Raw genomic sequence first — 21,682 nt, 5'->3', positions numbered from 1 at the left:
CTGTTGTTACGTAGAGCCTGGCGTCAAGAAAACACTTAGGATCCAACATTCTTTACTCAAAGCCACCCTCACCCTAGTTTCGCTCCAGCTGCACTACTGCCTGGACCCAGTTGCAGGGAATGTGCAGTAAATACCAGTCACACGACAAAGATGGAGCAGTCCTTCATTCCATACAAGAGCTGGCTTGGAGACGGTAATGAGCTCCCCATCCCAGGATTTAAGGCATGGGCTGAACTATCACAGGGCTGGCATGCGGCAAAGAAAATTCAAACCTTACCGCCAGCCCATAGACCAAAAAGGGCCGCAAACGCTTTTCACCGTTTGGATTTTGTCTTTTCAAATGAATTGCTAACAATTTAAAAATCATGAGATTTCACAAAAATAGTCACTAGCCACCAACAAATATCTAGCAACACGGGCCACAGTCAAGAGGAGCTGTGTAGCACTTTTCCTTGGCCCTCAGAGGCCTCTTCCCATTCAAAGGAATTCTTACCTCATCCCTGTGGGCAGTTTACTTTGTAGCCTCTGCTGTGTGTATAAAGCGAATAAAAGCAGAGCTGCTCTGAGCTGAGGGGAGGATGAGGCCCTCCCCGCACCAGGGGCGTTTCCAATGAACAGTAGTTTCAATCTTTGCCCTACAGGCCCCCCCGATCGTTCCAAAAGCCCTGCTTGGGACGTCCTGTTGAAAGAAGTCCAAACGTGCTGCCTTACGAACAGTTAGGTTCAATCAGCCACATGAAGAGCTAGTTCTCGCGGAGGCTGTGCTAGGACATCACCTAAGCATCGTTTATTCACAGCGTCAGACACATTGCAGCCCGGTCCCAAACCGAGCTCGTCATTTCCCACATCGCTGCTTAACCTGCTCCCCCCCCCTTACGTGGTCCATCTCCGGCAATGGCACCGCCACGGAGCGTTGCCCCCTCGGGGAAGCCACCCACTGCTCGCCCCTAGGGTAAACCCTGATCACACCGTCCTGTCATCTATTTCCTAAATGTGGCTCTTGCCCAGAGATCTCAGACACACACTTTGGAGACCCCTGTGGTGGGGCGGGGGGGGGGGCGAAACCCTCCCACACAAGTTACTTAACAGTTAAGCAACTGTCACTGACAGAGGCACCATAGCACAGACAAGCTTTTATTACTTTGTCCTGCATATAGAACCCAAGAACTATAAAAACACCTCCAGAATTAGTCAAAGGAACCACTCCCCCACCACCACCAACCAGCCCCTTCCCTCCCTGGATGGGCTCAGATATGGGTGCTGGGGGGTTGCAGGCCACCTCTCTATCCAGTGAATAAGGTCCATATAAAAATAGATCTGTAGAGGGTTCCCAGGGAGCCATCAGCCTGCATCTTGCCAGCACCTGTGCAGGGCTGAGGCCTGGGACCCATCAGGTTGCTGGGACCTCACTCCTCAGTGGAAGGGAGGTCTACCCTGGACACCGAAGTCCTGCCAACACAGCCAGGGGACTCTGCAGAACAGCGTGGGGAGGAGGAGGGGACTCTGACCTTCAGGGCATGACTGATGAGGCTGGAGATGGGAATGAGGCTCCCTCCACAGGATGCTGGTATGTCCTTTCCAGACTTCCCACGGGGCAGGGCCTGGAGGGCACCGGCAAGGGACCCTCCAGCTCTGTCAAAGGTAGAAGAAATATCTCGGCCTCCCCTAGCACCCCCCAGGACACTGAGCTGGGGCAGGTGCTCAGGAGATGGACAGTGGGGGTGGGGGGACGCCTGCCCTGCTGGCAGAATGAAGCCAAAGGCACTGCTGAGAGGCACCGTCCCCCACCACGGAGCACTCCCCAAAGATGTGCTGCATCTCCCACCCTCCAGGCTCCTTCTCACGCTGGCCCCTCTGCTTGGATTCCTCTTGTCCTAGGCCCTCCGTCTTGGCCTGCGGAAAACTCCACCAACCCTAAGGAAAGAGTCCTGCCCCCGCTCCTCCAAGGCCCTGTTCAATGGATGCATCAGACTCTCAGTCAAGGAACCTTTCCAGACGCCCCTCCATATACACACACCAGGAGTGTCCGGCCCACAGGCCCTACGGTCTCCCGTGGGGGACGTGTAGTAGTTCCTGGAGCTTGAGTTCACTCCCCGCCTCGTCTGGGCCCTCCAAGGGCCGGCTGTGTCTCCTTCACCCCTTCCTGTAGCCCTTGTCTCCTTCCCACCCCATCCCACCCGACCCACACGCAGCCAAACCACAGCAGGCATAGGTCAGGGGTGACCCTATCCAGACCCAGTTGCCTTCATTCTGTGCCACGAAAGCCCTGGCCTCACGATCACCCCCGCCTCTGGGAAGCCTTCCTGGATAAGGAACTCTGGACTCAGCTCAGGGCAACTACTTCTGCCAAAGCCCCGCAGAAGAGGGGCCAGAGGGAGGAGGTACTCCACGGGAGGCTGGGTGCAGGGGATGGAGCCTGCAAGAGGGGGTCACCTCAGAGTACCCCTGGGCTGCCTCAGGAAAGAGTGTTGGTGACACAGGGCAGGACCCATGACTCTCTCCAGAGCCAACCTCGGCTCTGGATCGGGAGTTGGGCACATGGGTTCAACCCCAGCTCTGGCCCTGACTCCTTACTAGGTCTTGTTTTCCCCACCTGTACGGTAAGGGTTGGACCGGCCTGTTAGAGAGAGAAGCTCCGTCTCTGAGAGTCATGTCTTCATCATCCCCCAAGTCTGGGGAGCAAAGCTCCTGGGGCCCCGGGGAGAAAACTTCTCTCCTCATGCTCTTCCCAGATGTCCTGGCCGGTGAGTTTATAAAAGGAAAGCAAAGGGGGTGGGGGGCACCTAGTGGGGCCTCAGGGGAACACCAGGACCCTCACCCTCACCCTGAATGGTCAGCTCAAGGGTGGGGGAAGCAGAAATCAACTTCTAAGTCCGGGGCCCTCGGGGTCCAGCCCCTGATCTCAGCACCACCTTTGCCTGCCTGGGCCTTGGGACCAGTGTCCAGACAGGGCCCAGCTGGAATACGGGGAACTGAGGCCCCATGGCCCATCAGGATTGGCGGCCAGGCAGCTGTGGTCACTGACAGGAGCCCATCCATCAGGGACCTGTGCTGCCTGCTGGCCAATGGTCTGTGGGAAAGTGGGGCACCCTTTGGAGTAGGCCCCAGACCCCAGTGGGTATGGAAGACAGAAGGGCATGAAGCGGGCCATTTAAAGCTATGTCTTCCTCCCTGCCCCTGCCCACCTTAGTCTCTGAGACCCTGCATTTCGCCCCACTGTTATCTCAGGGATCCTCCCCAGGTTTTGAACCTTTTTTCCAGGGGAACAGAGTCAGCCAAGGTGCTCAGACTGGGGGAAATGGGGGGAGAAGGCAGGGAAATGGAGGAAACCGGGGCTCCACACAAGCTCTGGGAGCTCACTTCCGCACGGGTGGAGTGCAGCTGGCGGGGGTCCTGGGCAAGGCTGGGGGCTGGAGCCCCCTGGGGTCCTGGCCTGGAAAAGTGGGGCCGCTCACACCTGCACCCCCCAGCCCTGCAGCTGGAGCACCCGGGCCCGCAGGGCACTGATCCCGCTGAGGAGGTCCTCCCGGTGTTCCACCGATGAGATGCCCAGGCTCACCAGGTCCCTGCGAAGAAGAAGGGCGGGTCAGACCCAGCTGGCTCTTCCCCACCTTCTGCTGTCCCTCCCATCCCCTGCCCAGCCAGGGAACCGGAATCAGGACCGGCTGGGCCTCCCATGCCGGCAGGGGCAGGTCCCCCGGGCCCTTTAGACTCACTGGGCAGTCATGGCGGCCACAGCCTCCAGGCTCCCATAGCCGGCGGCAGCGAAGCTGTCCTTGTAGCGGCCCAGGTCCAGGGCCTCCAGCCACGCGCCCACGGAGCCAAAGGAGGGGAAGGTGGAGAAGGCACGGTCCGCCAGGGGCGTGGGAGGCCTGGGGAGCAGAGGAGCAGTGGTCAGTCGACAGCAGGGACCTGGGGCCCAGACCCGGTCACTCTCCTGAGGAGAGGCCATCTGAGAACGGCCAGGAGAAGGGGAAGATGGCCGAGCCTCCGACAGGCCTGGCTCACACAGGGTTCTAGGTAACCTCAGAGCAGGTGCGGGTTCACGATGCTCTGGCTGGCAGAGAGTGAGCTGCATAGGAGCCAGGTAAAGGGAGTGTCTGCGACAGTCTTGGGTAGGATGTCCCTAGGAGAACTTGGGAAGTGACTGGTATTGGGGACAACTAATACTAATTTCACTTAGTTATTGGAACTACAGATATGTTAGGACTATTACCACATTTATGTATGTGGTCACTGTACCTGGGATACGTGGGGCAAAACCCAGGACAAGCAGAAGTGACTAAGATGAAAAGTTATACGTGCCTAAGGCAGGTGGGAGTATTAGATCTATCTGGGGTACCTGAGTGAGTAGTCGTACCTGGACTGGTGGGGGAGGACAGGTGGGGCAGCTGTACTTGTACATGGTGGCGGGGGGGGGGGCGTTCGTGGACAGGTGAGAGTTCTGCTACACCTGGTATGGTTGGAGATACCTGGGAAGGTACCTGGGACACGCGAGGTGACAGCTGTACCTGGCACAGGTAGTGTCGGCACACGTCGGGGGCTCTGGATCCTGCACCATCTTGCTCAGGAGGCCATGGATCTGGCAGAACCTGGGCCGCTCACCTGGGTCCTTCTGCCAGCAGTCAAGCATCAGTCGGTGCAGGGGGGAGGGGCAGTGCCTGGGGGGTGGCAGCCGGAAGCCATCCTCCACGGCTTTGATCACCTAGGCCATGGGGGTGGCGGGCAGACAGGAGGTTTTAGGTCCCCCAATACACACACTCACCCCATCCCAAGGAAGGCTCAAGTGGTGACCAGGCAGGACTGGAAGCAAGTAGACAGTGAAGAGGGGCCTGGGGCTAACAGGTCAAGGGTTAATGGGCAGAGGTCAGGGAGCAACGAGATCAGAAGGCAAGGAGCAGAAGCCACGGGTGTCACTCACGTCTTGGCCAGACATGTCCCAGTAGGGCCGCTCCCCAAAGGCCATCACCTCCCACATGACGACACCGAAGCTCCAAACATCACTGGCGGAGCTGAAGTGGCCAAACTGAAGCGTCTCGGGGGCGGCCCACAGTGCCGGGCTCCGGCCGCTCTGCGGGCAGGCAGGCAGGTCAGGGGCAGGAGGGGACCAGGTCACACAGCCAGGGTTCCCCACCCGCAGAGCCACAGATCCAGCCCCCCCTGCCGTCTCCCCGGCTGCTCATCTAGGGGAGGCCCACACTGGCAATGGACAACTGGATGGAGGGGCAGGAGTGACCCTGACACAGCCAGGAAGGGGGATGTGGGGAGACGGGGACTGCAGGGCAGCTTGCCGAGGGAAGGGCTCCTCACCATGGTGGTGTAGACAGCCTCTGCTCGGTCCCGAGGTCCCCGCCCAAAGCCGGAGATCTTGCAGATGAGGTCGCTGCTGACCAGCACCCGGCGGGCCGCCAGGCCCCGGTGGACGTAGCCCATTTCCGACAGATACTTCATGGCCGACGCCAGGCCGGGCAGCATCCCCATCAGCTGCACAGCCACCAGCTGGCCCTCGTGCCGCTGTGAGAGGAGGAGAGCGAGGCCAGACTGCACTCTCGCGTCCCCTGTTGCTGGGTGACCCCGGGGAAGTCAACTGGCCCTCTCTGGGCTTCAGTTTGCCATGTGACCTGCCAGGTCAGCCTGGCCAGTGGTCATCTTTATAGGGAATGAGGCCAACCCCAAGGCCCACCAAAGGGAAAAGTGAGGGACCAAGAATATCATGGTCATCAGTACCCCGCAGGGCCCAGGCCACTCACCCTGAGGAAGCCGTCCAGGGCCCCATGGCTCATGTACTCAGTAACGATCATCAAGGTGCTTCCTGTACCCACGGAGGGGAACACACGCTAAGGTGCCTGCTGCCCTCTGTGAGCACATGTGCTCCCCCACCTGGGCCCCAGACCCCTCCAAGAAGGCCAGAACCAAGGCCAAGCTCCCTGAGTCTTGCCACCCGCCTGCCCAGCCCAGGACCCTCTGTGCTGAAGAACAAAAGAGGTGTCGTCTGAGGGGAACAAAGGCCAAGGTGAGGATCTGCACCAAGTTAGCTGAGGGCGATCACTCTGAAGGTCCAAGTGAGCCAACCCCACCGAGTGTCACCACACGCCCAAAGATCACGCAGGGTCCGAGAGGCCACCCAGAGTCAGTGAAGGAGGGCTGAGCCCTTGTCTCCATGGTGGGCAGCGTCAGGGCTCCCTCTCGTGACTGAGCAGAGGGCCTGGGGGCACGGCACACCTCCACCTCCCACCCCATCATCTCCTCCGACACGGGTGGAGCATGGGCCCTACCTCGGGTGACGACGCCCTCCAGCCGCACCACATGGCTGTGGTCGAACTGGCCCAAGGTGAGGGCCTCGGCCAGGAAGCTGAGCCTCTGCAAGTCGGAGCAGCCCTCCCTCAGCGTGTGCACGGCCACGGGGAGCTCCTGGCGGCCCGGAAGCTGCAGGCAGCCGAAGCACAGCTCCCCAAACCGCCCTGGGGGGAAAAGGCACCTCAGACACCCCCCGGAGGCCGCTCCCTCGGCCAACCTGGGCAGGGTGAGCCGAGGAGAAAGCCGCTTCTGGATCATGGGACTCGGGTCTCCTGATTTCAAATCCTGGTAAACTGAGTACCAGCCGTGTGACATGGGCTTCTGCTCTTTCCCTCTTTTGGCCCCAGTTTTCTCCTCTGTGAAACGGGGAGTCCTCCCTGCCTGCTTCGGCGGGAAATTCCAAAGCCTCAAAGAGAGGACGCTGCACGTGCCAGCACACCAGAGGCGCAGGGTGACCCAGGAAGGGTAACGATGACACCTATTCTGCCACGTTGCCCCTTTCTGGTCTCTACCCAGCGAGTCTGCTGACAGTGCCAGGGAAGAGTGTCAGGCTCCTGGTGAAAGCACTCCCTTAGTGCAGGGGCCGAGGGTTTGCAGACAGGAAAAAAGGAAGCGAGGGGACTGACCGTTAGAGAGCACGCACCCACTGTGAACCCGGCCCTGGGCTGAGTGCTGGAAAGCCCCCACATCAGCTCTGTCTGAGGCAAATATCATGCCCATTTAACAGATGAGAAACTGAGGCTCAAAGCGGAAAAGTGACGTACCCCTGGTCACACAGCTGGTCAGTGGTAGAGCCAGGACTAGAACTCAGGTATGCCTGGTCCCCAAGCTTGCAAAGGCCCCTCCCCATCGTCCCTTGAAGGCCTGGGACCAAACTTCTGCCAGGGGCAGTCTGCAGAGCCAGCTCTGAAAGGGCCTGAATGGAGAGAATTCTGACCTTGGGGACAGGCAAAGGGTAGGAAGGCAGGGCCACAGACTCCTCTGCCACCTCCTTCCCTGGATCCTGGTGGACGGAGGTCCAGCTTGATGTGGAGGGGGCGCTTCCTGGACAGGGTGGGGACTGGGTAGAGGCGGGGCCTCCAGAAATGGGGGCGGGACTTGGGGTGGAGGCGGGCTTACAGGATAGAGACGGGTGGGATGAAGGAGGGGCTTCTAGAGGGAGGGGCGGAGGCGGGGCTTACAGGATAGAGGCGGGGTAGGGTGGAGGACAGGCTTCTGGAGAGGGCGCGGGGGTGCGGAGGCTCAGGGTGAGGACTGGGTAAAGGCGGGGCCTCCAGAAATGGGGGCGGGACTTGGGGTGGAGGCAGGCTTACAGGATAGAGACGGGGTGGGATGGAGGAGGGGCTTCTAGAGACGGCTGGGAGGGGGCGGAGGCGGGGCTTCCCAACGGACAAGGTTTCCGGGGTGCCTAGCTTGCCTGTTCCAAGGCTCCTCTCCAGCGTGACGCTTTTCGCATCCAGCTCCTTGGCAAACAGATGAACAGCCAGCAGCGGGTCCCCACAGCTCTGGGGATCCACGAATGTGCGGCGGGTTGGGACTTTGACTGGGAACGCAGGGAAAGAGAGGGGGGTGGGATAAGGGGCCTCCACGACTGGAGGAGTGGGGGTTATGCAATGGCAGCAAGGAAGAGGATTGAGGGGTAAGGTAGGGGGGTGCCCGCCCCGCCCCGCCCCGCCCCGCGTCAGGCCCAGACAACTCACAGTGGAAATACAGCTCCTCCTCATCACGGGCATCCCGACCTCCTTTGCCATAGCTGCAGGTCCTGGGGTAGGGGGTTGGGGGTCGGGGGGTCCGTAGTCATTCTTTGAGCCAGGCTGTCCCAGCCCTTCCCATCTCACCAGCACCCAGGGCGGCACCTCTCTGTTCCTCCAAAAGGATAAGGTCTGTGCCCCAGGGGAGGGGCCTTCTTGTCCTGCTGGTCTGAAAGCTTCTGCCCACATCACACACACAATCCTAGCCCCAGACCTAACCCCTCACCCGCCTCCGCATTCCTAGTTATTTTCACTTTGAGACACAGTGTTTTCTTGCAACTCCAGAGGCACCCAAATCCATGCCCTGACTTCAAGCCCAAGCTTCTCCCCTGCCTACAGCTGAACAAAACAGGCAGAGCTTGTGTCCAGTCAAGAAAACAAACACTGAGAAGGAACCACAAGCCCACTCACAGGTCCAAGCAAAGAAGGGTGGTGCGCCGTCGGGAGCACCTCACAGATGGATCTGACGTGGCCGGGGCCGTCAAGGATGGCTTCCTGAGACAGAGGCAGCCATGGACCAAAGGACTGCATCATGATCAACAGAGCCACAGGCTGGCATCTGGGGCCCCCTGAGGCAGGGCCTTGCAGGCCCAGATAAAGACTTTGGTTTCATTCTGGGGGCACAGGAGAGGCCCCAGAACCCCCTGGGGGGTTTTGAGCCAAGGTTCAATTTGCATTTTAGGAAGATCACCCCAGCTGCTGCTGTGTCCCCGCAGGAGATGGCAGTGGCTCAGGCTATGTGGTGACCATGGACTCGGAGAAAAGTAAGAGGACTCAAGTCACATTTAGGTGACAGGGCCACAGGGCTTGGAGATAGCTGGAAGGCAGAAAGGGAGAGGGGGAAGGTTGGAACAACTCGGGTTCCAGCTTGCCCAGCAGGGTGTGGGGTATACCAGTTCCTGAGATCGGGAGTTCTCATTTAGACATTTGAGTTTGCAGGGCCTCTGGTAAAAGCAGGGACAATCAATGAGCAGGGAGTTAGCTATGTGTGTGTCTGGAGTTTGGCAGAGGTGTGCTCTGGAGATACAAGTTCTGGAGCTGGGGGTATTGCCCAGGGAGAGGAGGGAGCCTGAGAAGTGGGACAGGGAACAAGTCTGAGGACCCCCACCATTTAAAAATTGGGTAGAGGAGAAGGATGCCATGGAGGAGATCATGAAAGAACCACCAGAGAAACTGGAGGGAAACAGAAGGGAAATCGGGGGCGGGGGTGGGGGGAGGTGGCGGGCGATATCACAGGAAGCAAGGAAAGAAAAAGTGGAGCAGAGGAACGAGGTCACGTGAAGGCTCTAGGAGGAGGGGTTAGGAGAGAGATGACCACGTTTCGATACCAGTGGGAAAGAGGAGGCTGTCCTGTAGTCTGGAGTGGTCATGATGGCGGTCGCCAGCATGGGCTCTGGAATCTGACGACCGGCCCCCTAGGTGGTCCACTCTCTGTGGGACCAGGTGGCTGGGATTTCTCTTTAATAAAATCAGGATAAAGACATCCGTGCCTGATCACACTGGTGCCAAGAGCTTACTAAGCACTAAATAAATGTTAGCTATCGTGGGGAAGAAGTGGACATTATCAATAGTAATGGGTTCCTGAGATGGTAGGAAGTATGGTCACAGGTAGAAGATCCTGGCCGGGAGAATGGCACCTCCTCTAGAGCAAAAGGAGGAGGAGGATGGATGCAGAGATAGGCAGGTGTGTAGACTTGGGGGCGAGAAGTTGAGGGGTTAAAGTTGCTGTTAAAGGGCGGGTGCAGCAGACATGGCTGAGGGAGCGAGCTGCAAGGACGGGGAGTCTGCAGGGCAAAAGCAGAACTGGTGTCAGTGTTTGGGGTGATGGCCAGGTCCACGTCAGGAGATGGGAGAGGGCAGCTGAGATGGAACAGGAGAGAAGGTCCGCGGAAACAAGGGAGTGAAAGAACCCAGAGGCCGAGGGGTGGGGCAGGTCCTCCAATGGCTACTGAAGTCATCCAGCACGGGAACAGGACTTCCATGAATGAGGGGAACACCTGGGAGAGGTAACGAGGGATGAAGGGGGCAAGGCTGAGTGGCTGGAGGAGTGGTGGCAGAGAAAATGAGAAGCTCCCACTGGGTGACGCAAGATGGACTGGGGAGGGAAAGCGGAGGTAAGGAGCCCGCCGCACAGAGCGGATACCGCAGAGACTGCGAGAGGAGGAGACGGCTGAGGGAGGTGTTCCCGTCTGCAAAGCTGGGACACACGTGCTGGAGATGAGTGCCTCTCTGCACATCAGCGCTAGACCAGGCAGGTTCTCATTTTGGTGCCGTTTGATTCTGAGCACATTTTGAAATCCACCCCTGGCTTACTCTGCCTGCTCTGGTGCATCTGTCTCCGAGGAGCTGCTGGGCAGCCGCCCCTGTTCTGTAGGGTCTGCCTGAAGAGGCCCTCCTTGCTCACCTCTCTCCCCTTTCCTCCTTCTGCCTCCCAGAGACCGTGAGCTCACAGCCAGGACAAGATGCTCTCAGCTCCTGTCCATTCCCGCTTTTCCAACAGGTCTCATATAAGGACTTTTAAGCTCTGTGAGAAAGGAGATTCCACTCCTGTCCTGCCTTCCTGACTCACCTGGCCCGGGCAGAGCTGGCTCCCAGACTCACTCCTCCTCAGTCACTTTCAGCACCTTATTCAAGACCAAGCAAACAGTCCCCTCCGAGCCAAGTGAAAGCTCACGGTCCCTCCAGCCCGCAGGCGGTTCCAGGATGCTGATGTGTGGCTCCCGGGCCAGCCCATTCCTCTCCTGTGCTCCCCCCACTCCAGCCTGTCACATGCAGACTTTCCAGCCCCTCCAGTCTGCTGACCTCAGCCCCAGCCTGGAACCCACCCGGGTGCCTCTGGATGTGGCAGACTGTGGCCCTGGGGAGAAGGGCGATATATATGCCATGAGATTTCTGCTGCATGCCAAAGGGCCGGACCCAAGCTCCACATCTTTGCCCCTCCTCCCATCCCCTTCCTCTGCCCACTCTGCCAGCTTCTTCTGCTGGGGGTTGGGGGTTTCTGGTTTATGAGTTCCCCTCCCTGTTCTCCCTGCACGCAGGCGCGGGCGCGCGCACACACGCACACACAATTTCTGCCTTTCTTCCTTTTGCCTGTGTTGAAGGGCCTCCAGATCCCTTTCGGGCAGGGGCTGGGGGCCTCTGAGTGCCTCAGGAGGACCCTAATCACACCGGGGCAGCTGGAGCTTGATTCCATCCTCAGCGATGCCTTCTGACATTTAATGAGTTAAGGAGCTAAATCCCTTCATCCCAGAGCGGCTGAGCTAGCTGCCGTGCTGGCTGCCACGCTGCCGACTGCAGGAGCAGGGGGTCAGGACGGTGGGAGGAAGGCCAGGACCACACCAGCCACGCCTGTATCTACACAGGGGTGTGCTCGCCCGTGCACATCCGCACAGGTGCAAATGCAGATACAGACATGAGTGCCTGTGAGCACATGTGAATGTGCGCAGGGACACGGCCCACCAGCCATCATCCAGGCTGGGACCAGCCACCTACCTCCTCCAAATGGCCAGCACGCTCATCACAGAGCCCAGGACGAGGAGGGCTGAGATGGTCACAATGGTGACGACGACTGCGGGGCTCTGGTCCTTGGACCCCGAGGCAGCTGGGAGGGAAACCACGAGGTTGAGAGAGGCAGAGGACCAGGCTCCCGGGGAAGCTCCAGGACAGACTCCTGTCCTCACCCCACAGCAGGATTCCCACAGCACCTCCGCACTCGGCCCGGCCTCCCGGCGGCAAGGGACCAAGGCAGCCCCACCAGCCACAGTGGCATGTGGAGCTTCCTCCTTTCCCAGGGCAAGGCACTTCCACTGCAGCCCAGCTCTGAGAGAGAGGAGCAGGCATCCAGATAGGCAGGCCCAGGCCTCCCTTTTTGCCTTTCTGATGCACAAGGAAGGTAGCTCTGCAGGGGGATGGCCTCTCATCCAAGCTCCCCAGCCCCCATCCAGAACTGTCACCAGCAATAATGATGAGTTAACATTTAATGCACACTTGCTCCATTCAAGACTAAGTGGTCCAAGCCAGTAAGGTGTTACTGTTTCCATTTTATAGCTGAGGAAACTGACACTGAGAAAAGTTGTGTAATTTGCCCAAGGTCACACAGCTAACAAACAGTGAACCTAAGATTCGAACCTGATTCCTAAAGCCTCTGCTTTGAACTATTTCCCCAGGGGAAGAGCCAGGCTCTCAGCCCCATCCATCCATCCATCCAACATGTGCGCCAGGCTGGCACTAGTTCTGGGGAGATAGCAATGGATGAGCCAAAATCCCAGCTCTGGAGGGGTGTACCGACCAGTGCGGGAGACAGAAATGAAAAATCTTAACTGTAGAATGAAAAAAAACAGAGACATGAATGAGCAGAGCTGAGCAGAGGCATGATAATTTCTTCCTAAAGCCAGCGAGGAAGGTTTGTAGAAAAGGCGTCATCTGCACTGGACCTGGAAGATTGAAAGGGTTGTTGATGATGCTTAGATGCACCTGCTGGGTCTGGAAAACGGCAAGTCATCCCATGTGGCTGGAAAACAGACTGCCTGGAGGCAGAGATGCAGATGCAAGATATGAAGGTATGAAGCTGGAGGGCAGGAGGGTGAAGGGAGCTGGGGGAGGAGACAGAACCGGAAGGTCCTTGAATGCTAGGCCAGTATGAGCCAGGATATCCCGAGGGTAACAGGGAGCTCAAGCGATAGACAGAGTTCCTGCCCACAGGGAGAGGAGTGAGGGGATCTGCTGGCTCGGGAGCGGGGAGAGAGGGGAGGTGTTTGAGAGACGTGACAAGAACGGGGAAAATGCTATGCAGCCCTGAAGACTAAACTGAGATTAGAAAAATACAACTCTGCAGGCAGCCTTGGCGAGGGACAGAGGAGGACAGCCAAGCCTGGGGACTAGCGGGGCAGGTGCAGCACGATGTCCGGGGAATGAGGGCCGGCAGAGGTGGGGCATGTTTCTGCCGGGAGAATCTGTGCTCACTGGGGAGAGATGATTGTGGGGACAGGAGGGGCTGAGAGCCTGGGAGATGAGGTCAGATCCCAAGAGCTGCTATTAGGATGTCACAGAGCAAGTGAGGAAGAGGGATAGAAGAGGAAGGAAGAGTTAGAGGCCAACAAGGTCAGGGTCAAAGAGCAGATTTCAGAGCCCACATTTTCAGAGATGGGGAACTGGGTCCAGGGTCCAGCTGGTGGCAGCAGGCAGTGGAGTTGCCAAGGACTGTTTGAAATGAAGTATCCATGTGGACGCGGAAACTGAGGATGGAGCTAAAAGTGGTTGTGGTCCGCAGCCTCTGAGATGGCCCTCCTGGGTTCGCCACCTCCTGGTGTTCCCTCCCCTTGAGTGTGGGCGGAACATAGTCACTTGCTTCTCATGAACAGAATACAACAAAAGTGATGGGATGTCACCTCCATGATTAGGTTACAAGAGACTGGCTTCTGTCTCGGGTGCCTTCTTGCACTCTCTCTCTCTCTCTCTCTCTCTCTCTCTCTCTCTCTCTCTCTCTCAGTCTCTGGAAGAATCTAGTTGCTGGGTTATAAATAGCCCTTGGAGAAGCCCAGGAGGCATATGCCTGCCTCCCACAGACAGCCAGCAAGAGCCCAAGCAGGGGGGCAGACACCCGCTCCCCACTCCGCCCCAGGTAAGCCTGGAGATGACCGCAGCCCCAGAGGACACCTTGCTTGCATCCTTTGAGAGACCTGAGACAGGTGGCGCCCAGCTAAGCCTTGCCCATATTCCTGACCCAAGGAAACCATGAGATAATAAACATCTGTTGTTTTTGGCCGCTGAGTTTTGGGGGTAATTTGCTACACAGCAACGGGTAACTAATACAGCGGTGAAGCACGGTCCTTCCTCGTGATCCTGATTTGGGGTCACAGCTCACTGGAAAAAGTACTCTGCAGATTGGGGAACCACTCCCCACAGCCAGGGCCACAGCAAAGGAGGCTGCCCGGAAGCTGAGCAGCGTATCTACCAACTAAGAAGCACCAAATTAAGGGAAGGCATCAGCCCTCTTCAGCTACCGACTCCCAGCTCCCGCCCTCTGCCACACCCACTCCAGCCACACCCACTCCAGCCACACCCACTCCAGCCAAACCCGCGAGCCTTTGTTCTGATGGCTTCCTCTATCCAAAATGCCTTCCTTGCCCACCTCCACACACTCAGACGTTCCCCAGCCTTCAAGACACGGCTCTAATCTCTTGCCAGCACCTGGCCGAGGTCTGGCAGAGACACAGGCGTTCGAGCAAGAAGTGCTGTTTTCCTTTCCCAGAACTCAAACTCCCTCCACATTTTATCTCCACCTCCCTTTGGGCTCAGAACTCTTCCTATCTTGGATTAGACTCATGTAGCAGGTTGGAAAGAATTATTATCTAGACAGCTGGTGCCAGGATGCCTCTTAGGGGGAACTGCCTTTGTCCGGGAAAATACTTTCGTGAGCTGCTCCGGTAGATAGAGGTGAGATCCTGAGGGCTGGGGTAGCAGCAGGAGAACAACAAAAGAGAGCGCTAAACGCTCTGCACGCATCAGGAGGGGGACTGGGGGTGGGTGGGGAGAAGAGGAACCAGGGGAGGGAAGCCAAGGGAAGAGGGGGTAGCGCCACACCATGCCGAGGAGCTGGAGCTGCGTTAGAATTGGGCATATCTGATGTTCAGCTTCTGTTTTGATAAGAGCGTTATTGAGAAATTATTCTCATACCGTACAATTCACCCATTGAAAGCGTACGATTCTCCTGGTGTTTTTCTGTTTGTTTTGGGCCGCACTACGCAGCTCATGAGGTCTTAGTTCCCTGACCAGAGATTGAACCCAGGCCCTGGCAATGAACGTGCGGAATCCTAACCACTTCTCCCGGTGTTTTGTTTTGTTTACCGCTGCAGGTGCAACTCCCTTCGTGTGCCCCAACCCTCAGGGAAGGTTGGATGCTAGGATGGTGAGGGTGAGCTGGGCCTCACCCCTCTGCTTCACACTGTAAGGCCTAGTGGGAAGAGGGACGGGGGCCCACGTTTGAGTCTGTATCGTGGCAGCGACAAAGCAGCAGGATGGGAACAAGAACTTAGCAGTCAATGGCAAGAAGTGACCAGGAGACAAAAATTTCTCCCAACCAAAGAGAAGAATCTTGGAGAGGGCACAGGATGTTTCCACGAGACATGGGAGGTTCTGGGAGGCAGGGAGACACCAGCTGAGACCTGGGTTATAGTTGTTCATGGGCCCCTCCCCTGTGAGTTCCTCCAGGACAAGTACCCAATGTAAGCCACTAGTTGTTGGATTCCAAATTCATGCTTTTTTTTTTTTTTTGGCCACACTGAGCAGCACATAGGATCTTAGTTCTCCCACCAGTTCCACCGTGCGCCCTGCAGTAGAATCGCAAAGTCTTAACCACTGAACCGCCAGGGAAGTCCAACCGAATTCATCCATTAATTAGGTTGTGACTGAACTGTTCTGCAGGTTCCCTTAATTGCACAGATAACGGCCCCCCCCCCGCCCCGCCCCAATTTGCCTCCCTGCTCCAGCCCCGGGCTGGGTTTTCTCTTCACTTGACACATCACTTACCCTCCCCCGGGGTCTGCACTTCAATGCTGGGGTTGAAGCTCTGGGTCTCCCAGGAGGGCCCCGGGGAAGCCGCCCGGATCTGAAAGACGTAGCGGGTAGCCGGCTTGAGGTTGGTGACGGTGACCGCAGGCTCCCCTGTCTTCACCGTGGAGTAAGTCTGCTCACTCTGACCCTGGGGAGGGACCGAGAAGTGAGGCCCAGACCCAGGGCTGGCCCCACGCTCCTGGGAGAATGTCGGGGGCAAGAAGTAGGGAGGAACCTGGGCTGGTGGAATAACTCCACTTGTCTTGGGGAGATCCCACAGCTTTCTTCCATAGGATCACCAGCCCCTTTCTCCACCACGAGCTCCCACCCATACTCGGTGGTACTTGTAGCTGAGAACAGCCCCACCTCCAAGTAAGAGAAACTTTAGAGAAGATGCTGGCCTTCAAAGGGATGCTAGAATGAAGGGCATCAGGGCCTGGCAGTCCAGAGGGTGAGCTGCACCTGACCCCTCAGAGGAAAGAAGAAGACAAGGGCCTGACACCTGCTCGGCCCTTGTCGGATCACACAGCTTTTCCTTCCCCTTGGCATCGGACTTTCACAATGTCCTGCAAGGCATGGATTCACAGATAAGGAATCGGGCTCAGAGGGGTAGAGAGGCTCTCCCACGGCCCCCAGCAACGGTCCACTCACTGCCCGCTGCTGGGCTAGACCCTATAGGAGCCAACTTCCTACAGTCCTCACAGCAGCATTCCTATCTCCTTTAACAGGTGAGGCTCACATCAAAGAAGGGTTGGGGTGACACCTTCTCGATTCCCTCAGGTCCCGTGCTCTGTGCTCTACCTCGTCCTGCCCCCAACACATCTGATAATGGTACCTGCTGGACATGCCACCATTATTTTGTCTCTGCCCACACCCCCTTATTAGAGCCCCTGCCACACTCACAGCCCCCAGAGGTGCACCTCCCCTATACCTGTGGCCCCAGCTCTAGGGCCATGGTATTCAGGAATCAGGGAAGACTCTGACCCAAGCTGGGCCAATCAGAATCTCCCTTCCGGGCATTTGAACAAACCACCGAAAGACAGTGCAATGACTGCATGACCTATGAGACGGGACAGGCTCGGGGTGGGGAGGGGGAAAGGGGCAAGGCTGCCAGCCTCGCAGCTGCCAGGTGCTAGGAGCAAGGCCCCTGCAGAGGAGGTGGAGCTGGTGCACAGAGAGAAGTCGGCGTGAGGAGCTCGTGACACCAGCCACACTTCTGGCCATCGGGCTCCGTGAGACGTTCCTGAAGGCTTTCAAACACAGCCCCTTTGGTACTGGCTCCTCTTCTCAAGGGTTTTTGTTCCCAGCAACTTCAAACTCCCTAAGGGCCTGGAAGCATCCACCCAGCTCAGTGCTGGGACTGTATCTATGCTGTGATCCCCAAGTGTCAGTTCAAGGAGCCCTTTCTAAGCAACTGCTGCGTGCCTAGCTCCTTCCCAGTGACCTTCGCCGCGGTCTCCTAGACATCAGGGATCCCCAGAGCTCTGCCCTGACTTCTCTTCTCATTCATGCCCCGCTCCCTTGGTCATCCCTTCTGCTCCCTTGGCTTCAGCTACTATCTCTATGCTGAAAGCCCCCAACTCTCTTTCTCTCTCTGTCTTTCTCTCTCTGTCTCTCTCTCTCAACTCACAGCTCTCCAGACTTCTCGTACTCAAAATCTTTGACTGATTCAGCAAAGAACTCCCTGGAGTCACTGAGGAGGGAGTGAAGTCCTGACACATGTAGTGCTAAGTTGAAAGCGAGGTTTCGCAATTGGCACCAAGGTGAGAAACAGTTTAACGGCAGATTACATGTCAAATTCAAACAGTTTGAATTTAAATTCATAAGTTTATTAACTTATGCGGAAAAGAGACAGTGGATCCGGATGTAACTCCACTCGTCAAACCATGGTTGAGCTGCAACCACAGATGACAACAGATACAAGAGGTCAGCAAAAATCAGCAAGAAGTATCCTATGAGAACCAATTGGCGATATGGAGTTCACAATAAGGATCGCTCTATATTTTCTATTCTTATTTGTAAATGATGGGTTACACATTCCTCACATCAGCAAAATTATAATAATATTGCACACGTTCATTGTTCTGCAGAGCTGGCTGCTAAACGTTTACCAACACGGGGGTCCCATGACCTAGTGTGCTCCCACCGTGGTACCTTTCTGTAAAATTTGAAACAATGTATTTCTGCATTCTTTTTCTTAAAAGGATTGCAAATTGTAGGTACATGATTCCTCCACACAAAATCTGGATCAGCCCCCAGAGAAGGCTTCTTGTCAACTGTTCACACTAGGCAGAAGTGGTGAAAATGGACTTGATGACCAGTGATGAATGGAGACGTGGGGAAAGAGGGAGAGCAGTGGGGTCCATGGTGAGGAGAGGACAGGAAGAAACCCCGGCTGGGGAGGCCCCTGAGGGGGCCTGTGGAAATGTTTTGAAAGAAAGTAAGAAGGACTTCTGCTGGGAGGTGCTTATGAAGAGAAGGAAGCCAGCGGGTGAGTGGGGCAGATCACAGCCAGGAATGCAGCCCCAGGTCCCTCCCAGACCCCGACTCACCTTCTCATAGTATCTGATCTCATACTCCGTGCCGTTGGCCCCAGGGGCTCCAGCGGGGATGGGCTCCCGCCATGACAGGGACACACTCTGGGGCTCCACTCGGTCCCTGCGGATCTCATCCTCCTCCCATGGTGCTGAAAGTAAGTAATGCAAGGTTCTGGACCCAGATCTGACTGTGGGGCAGGGACAGGGGCTGGAAAGTCTGGACAAGAGGGGATTAGGGGCGGGGCTACTGGAGCCACAGAAGCATGACCAAAGGGTCTGTGGGGGACAGGATGCTCCTGAGGCACGGGGCTTGAGGGATAGCGACTTTGCGGGACTAGAGGGAAGGGAGGCCCCTCTCACCCCACAGCTCTCTGCTCCCCTGGCTCCTAGGGGGAAAGCATCAGGTCACGTGCTGCTTGCCCACACCCTATACTCCAGCTTCCCTCATGGTGGCTGGTTCTAATCCCCCAGGCTCTTTCTACACTCTCTGCAGTTTGGAGACATTAGGGAGCACAGAAGGCAGGAAGACAAGCTACTCAACTATTCTAATAGTCTGGGCAAGAGGTAATATACTCAACCAACTAGGGATAGAAGGAAACTACCTCAACATAATAAAGGCCATATATGAAAAGCCCACAGCTAACATCATACTCAATGGTGAAAAACTGAAAGTTCTCCCTTGAAGATCAGGAACAAGACAAGGATGCCCACTCTTGCCACTTCTATTCAACACAGTACTGGGAGCCCTAGACAGATCAATTAGGCAAGAAAAAGAAATAAAAGGCATCCAGATTGGAAAGGAGGAAGTAAAATGATCTCTCTCCACAGATGACATAATCTTATATGTAGAAAACCCCACAGATTCCACAGAAAACACTGTTAGAACAAATATAGCAAAGTTGCTGGATACAAAATCAAATCACAAAATCACTTGCATTTCTACACACTAACAATGAACAATATGAAACAGAAATTAAGTAAACAATCCCACTTACCATAGCATCAAAAAAGATAAAATATTTAGGAATAAACTTAACCAGAAAAGCAAAAGACTTGCACACTGAAAACTACAAGACACTGCTGAAAGAAACTGAAGAAGACACAAATAAACAGAAAGACATCCATATTTATTGGGACTTCCCTGGTGGTCCAGTGGTTAAGAATCTTCCTTGCAATGCAGGGGACGTGGGTTCGATCCCTGTTCGGAGAAATAAGATCACAAATGCCGCGGGGCAACTAAACGTGCGTGCCGCAACCACTGAGCCCACATGCCACAACTACAGAGCCCACATGCTCTGGAGCCCACGTGCCACAACTACAGGGTCTGCACGTCACAGCTAGAGAGAAGTCCATGTGCCACAACTAGAGAGAAGCCCGCAGCACACCGCAATGAAAAGCCCGTGTACTGCAACAAAAGTTCCCACGTGCCACAGCTAAGACCCAACACAGCCATAAATAAATAAATAAATAAAATCTGTGTTTAAAAAAAAAAGACATCCATATTTATGGAGTGTAGATTTAATATTGTCAAAATGTCCATACTACCGAAAGTGACCTAAAAAAATTCAGTGCAATTCCTATCAAAATCCCAATAGCATATTTTGCAAAAATAGAAAAAAATTCTAAAATCCACATGGAATCTCAAAGGACCATGAACAGTCAAAATGATCTTGAGAAAGAAAAGCAAACCTGGAAGCCTCACACTTTTTTACTTCAAAATGTTACAAACCTACAGTAAACAAAACAGTATGGTACTTGGCATAAAAACAGAACTATAGACCAATGGAACAGAACAGACAGCCCAAAAGTAAACCCTCACATATATGGTCAAATGCTCCTCTACAAGGATGTCAGGGCCACACAACGGGAAAAGGAAAGTATCTTCAACAAATGATGCTGGAGAATTTGATTTTTGTTTTGTTTTGTTTTTTGGCCACGCTGTGCAGCATGTGGATCTTAGTTCCCCAACCAGGGATTGAACCCACGCCCCCTGCATTGGAAGCGCAGAGTCTTAACCACTGGACCACGAGGGAAGTCCCCAGTGCTGGGGAATTTGAATATCCACATGCAAAAGAATGAATTTGGGCCCTTACCTTCACCACATACAAAAATTAACTCAAAATGAACTACAGGCATAAATGTAAGACCTGAAACTATAAAACTCCTAGAAGAAAATATAGAGGAAAAGCTTCATGACATTGGATTTGGCAATGACTTCTTGAATATGACACCAAAACACAGGCAACAAAAGCGAAAATAGACAAATGGCACTACATCAAACTAAAAACATCTGTACAGTAAAGGAAACAATCAACAGAGTGAAAAAGCAACCTATGGAATGGGGGAATATATTTACTAACCACATATCTGATAAAGGCTTAATATCCAGGATATTAAAAGAACTCCTACAACTCAACAATAACAACAAAAACCCACAAATAACCCAATGGGCAGAGGACTTGAATAAACATTTCTCCAAAGAAGATGTGCAAGTGGGCAATAAGCACATGGAAAGATACTCAATATCACTAATCATCAGGGAAATGGAAGTCAAAACCGCAATGAGATATCACCTCATACCCGTTAGGATCAAAAACAAACAAACAACAACAGCAAACAAAACAAAACAAACAAACAGAAAATAACAAGTGTTGACGAGGCTATGGAGAAATTGGAACCCTGTGCACTGTTGCTGGGAATGTAAATTGGTACAGCCACTATGGAAAACAGTATGGAGGTTCCTTAAAAAAATAAAAATAGGATGCAACTAGAGATTATCATACTAAGTGAAGTCAGAAAGAGAAAGACAAATACCATATGATATCACTTAATATGTGGAATCTAAAATATAACACAAATGAACCTATCTATGAAAAATAAACAGAATCAAAGACATAGAGAACAGACTGGTGGTTGCCAAGGGGGAGGGGTGAAGTGGGAGGTTGGGTTTAGCAGATGTAAGCTTTTATACATAGAATGGATAAAAAACAAGGTCCTACTGAATAGCACAGAGAACTATATTCAGTATCCTATGATAAACTATAATGGAAAAAATATTTAAAAATGTATATATGCATATAACTGAATCACTTTGTACAGCAGAAATTAACACAACATTGTAAATCAACTATACTTCAATTAAAAAATCGATAAAAAAATACAATAAAATAAAAATAGAACTACCATGTGATGTAGCAAACCCTCTTCTGAGTATATAGCCCAAGGAAATGAAATCACAATTTTGAAGAAATTTCTGCACTTCCATGTTCACTGCAGCATTATTCACAATAGCCAAGATATGGAAACAACATAAGTGTCTGTTGACAGATGAACGGATAAAGACAAGAAAATTATATACGTATATATTTAATGATATGTTATTCAGTGATTAAAAAAAAGATATCCTGCCACTAGCAAAACCACAGATGAACCTTGAAGGCATTATACTAAGTGAAATAAGACAAAGAGAGACAAATACTGCATGATCTCACTTATATGTAGAATCTAAAAATGCCAAACTCGGGACTTCCCTGGTGGCGCAGTGGT

General features: G+C 54.4%; 1 protein-coding gene across 3 annotated transcripts in view; it reads right to left on the bottom strand.

Moving 5' to 3' along the window:
• Positions 1-1,128: 1,128 nt before the first annotated feature.
• Positions 1,129-21,682, bottom strand: part of EPHA10 (EPH receptor A10) — a 42,130-nt gene continuing 21,576 nt past the window's right edge. The window contains exons 6-17 of one of the 3 annotated variants that reach the window (XM_030868874.2): positions 18,152-18,285; positions 15,576-15,747; positions 11,541-11,649; positions 7,998-8,059; positions 7,715-7,840; positions 6,276-6,461; positions 5,751-5,812; positions 5,311-5,514; positions 4,922-5,071; positions 4,512-4,705; positions 3,717-3,872; positions 1,129-3,566 (exon numbers count right to left, since the gene is read on the bottom strand). In XM_030868874.2, the coding sequence (XP_030724734.1) occupies positions 3,452-3,566; positions 3,717-3,872; positions 4,512-4,705; positions 4,922-5,071; positions 5,311-5,514; positions 5,751-5,812; positions 6,276-6,461; positions 7,715-7,840; positions 7,998-8,059; positions 11,541-11,649; positions 15,576-15,747; positions 18,152-18,285 (1,670 nt within the window). In that variant the 3' untranslated portion in view covers positions 1,129-3,451. Of the gene's footprint in view, positions 3,567-3,716; positions 3,873-4,511; positions 4,706-4,921; positions 5,072-5,310; positions 5,515-5,750; positions 5,813-6,275; positions 6,462-7,714; positions 7,841-7,997; positions 8,060-11,540; positions 11,650-15,575; positions 15,748-18,151; positions 18,286-21,682 lie in introns of those variants that run through there. The other 2 variants (XR_009565784.1, XR_009565785.1) reach the window with 2 other exon arrangements.

Source organism: Globicephala melas, chromosome 1, assembly GCF_963455315.2.
Source record: "Globicephala melas chromosome 1, mGloMel1.2, whole genome shotgun sequence".
NCBI classification, from domain to species: Eukaryota; Metazoa; Chordata; class Mammalia; order Artiodactyla; family Delphinidae; genus Globicephala; species Globicephala melas.
The sequence above is the reverse complement of the archived record's forward strand: the minus strand, read 5'-3'. Positions and strand labels throughout refer to the sequence as shown.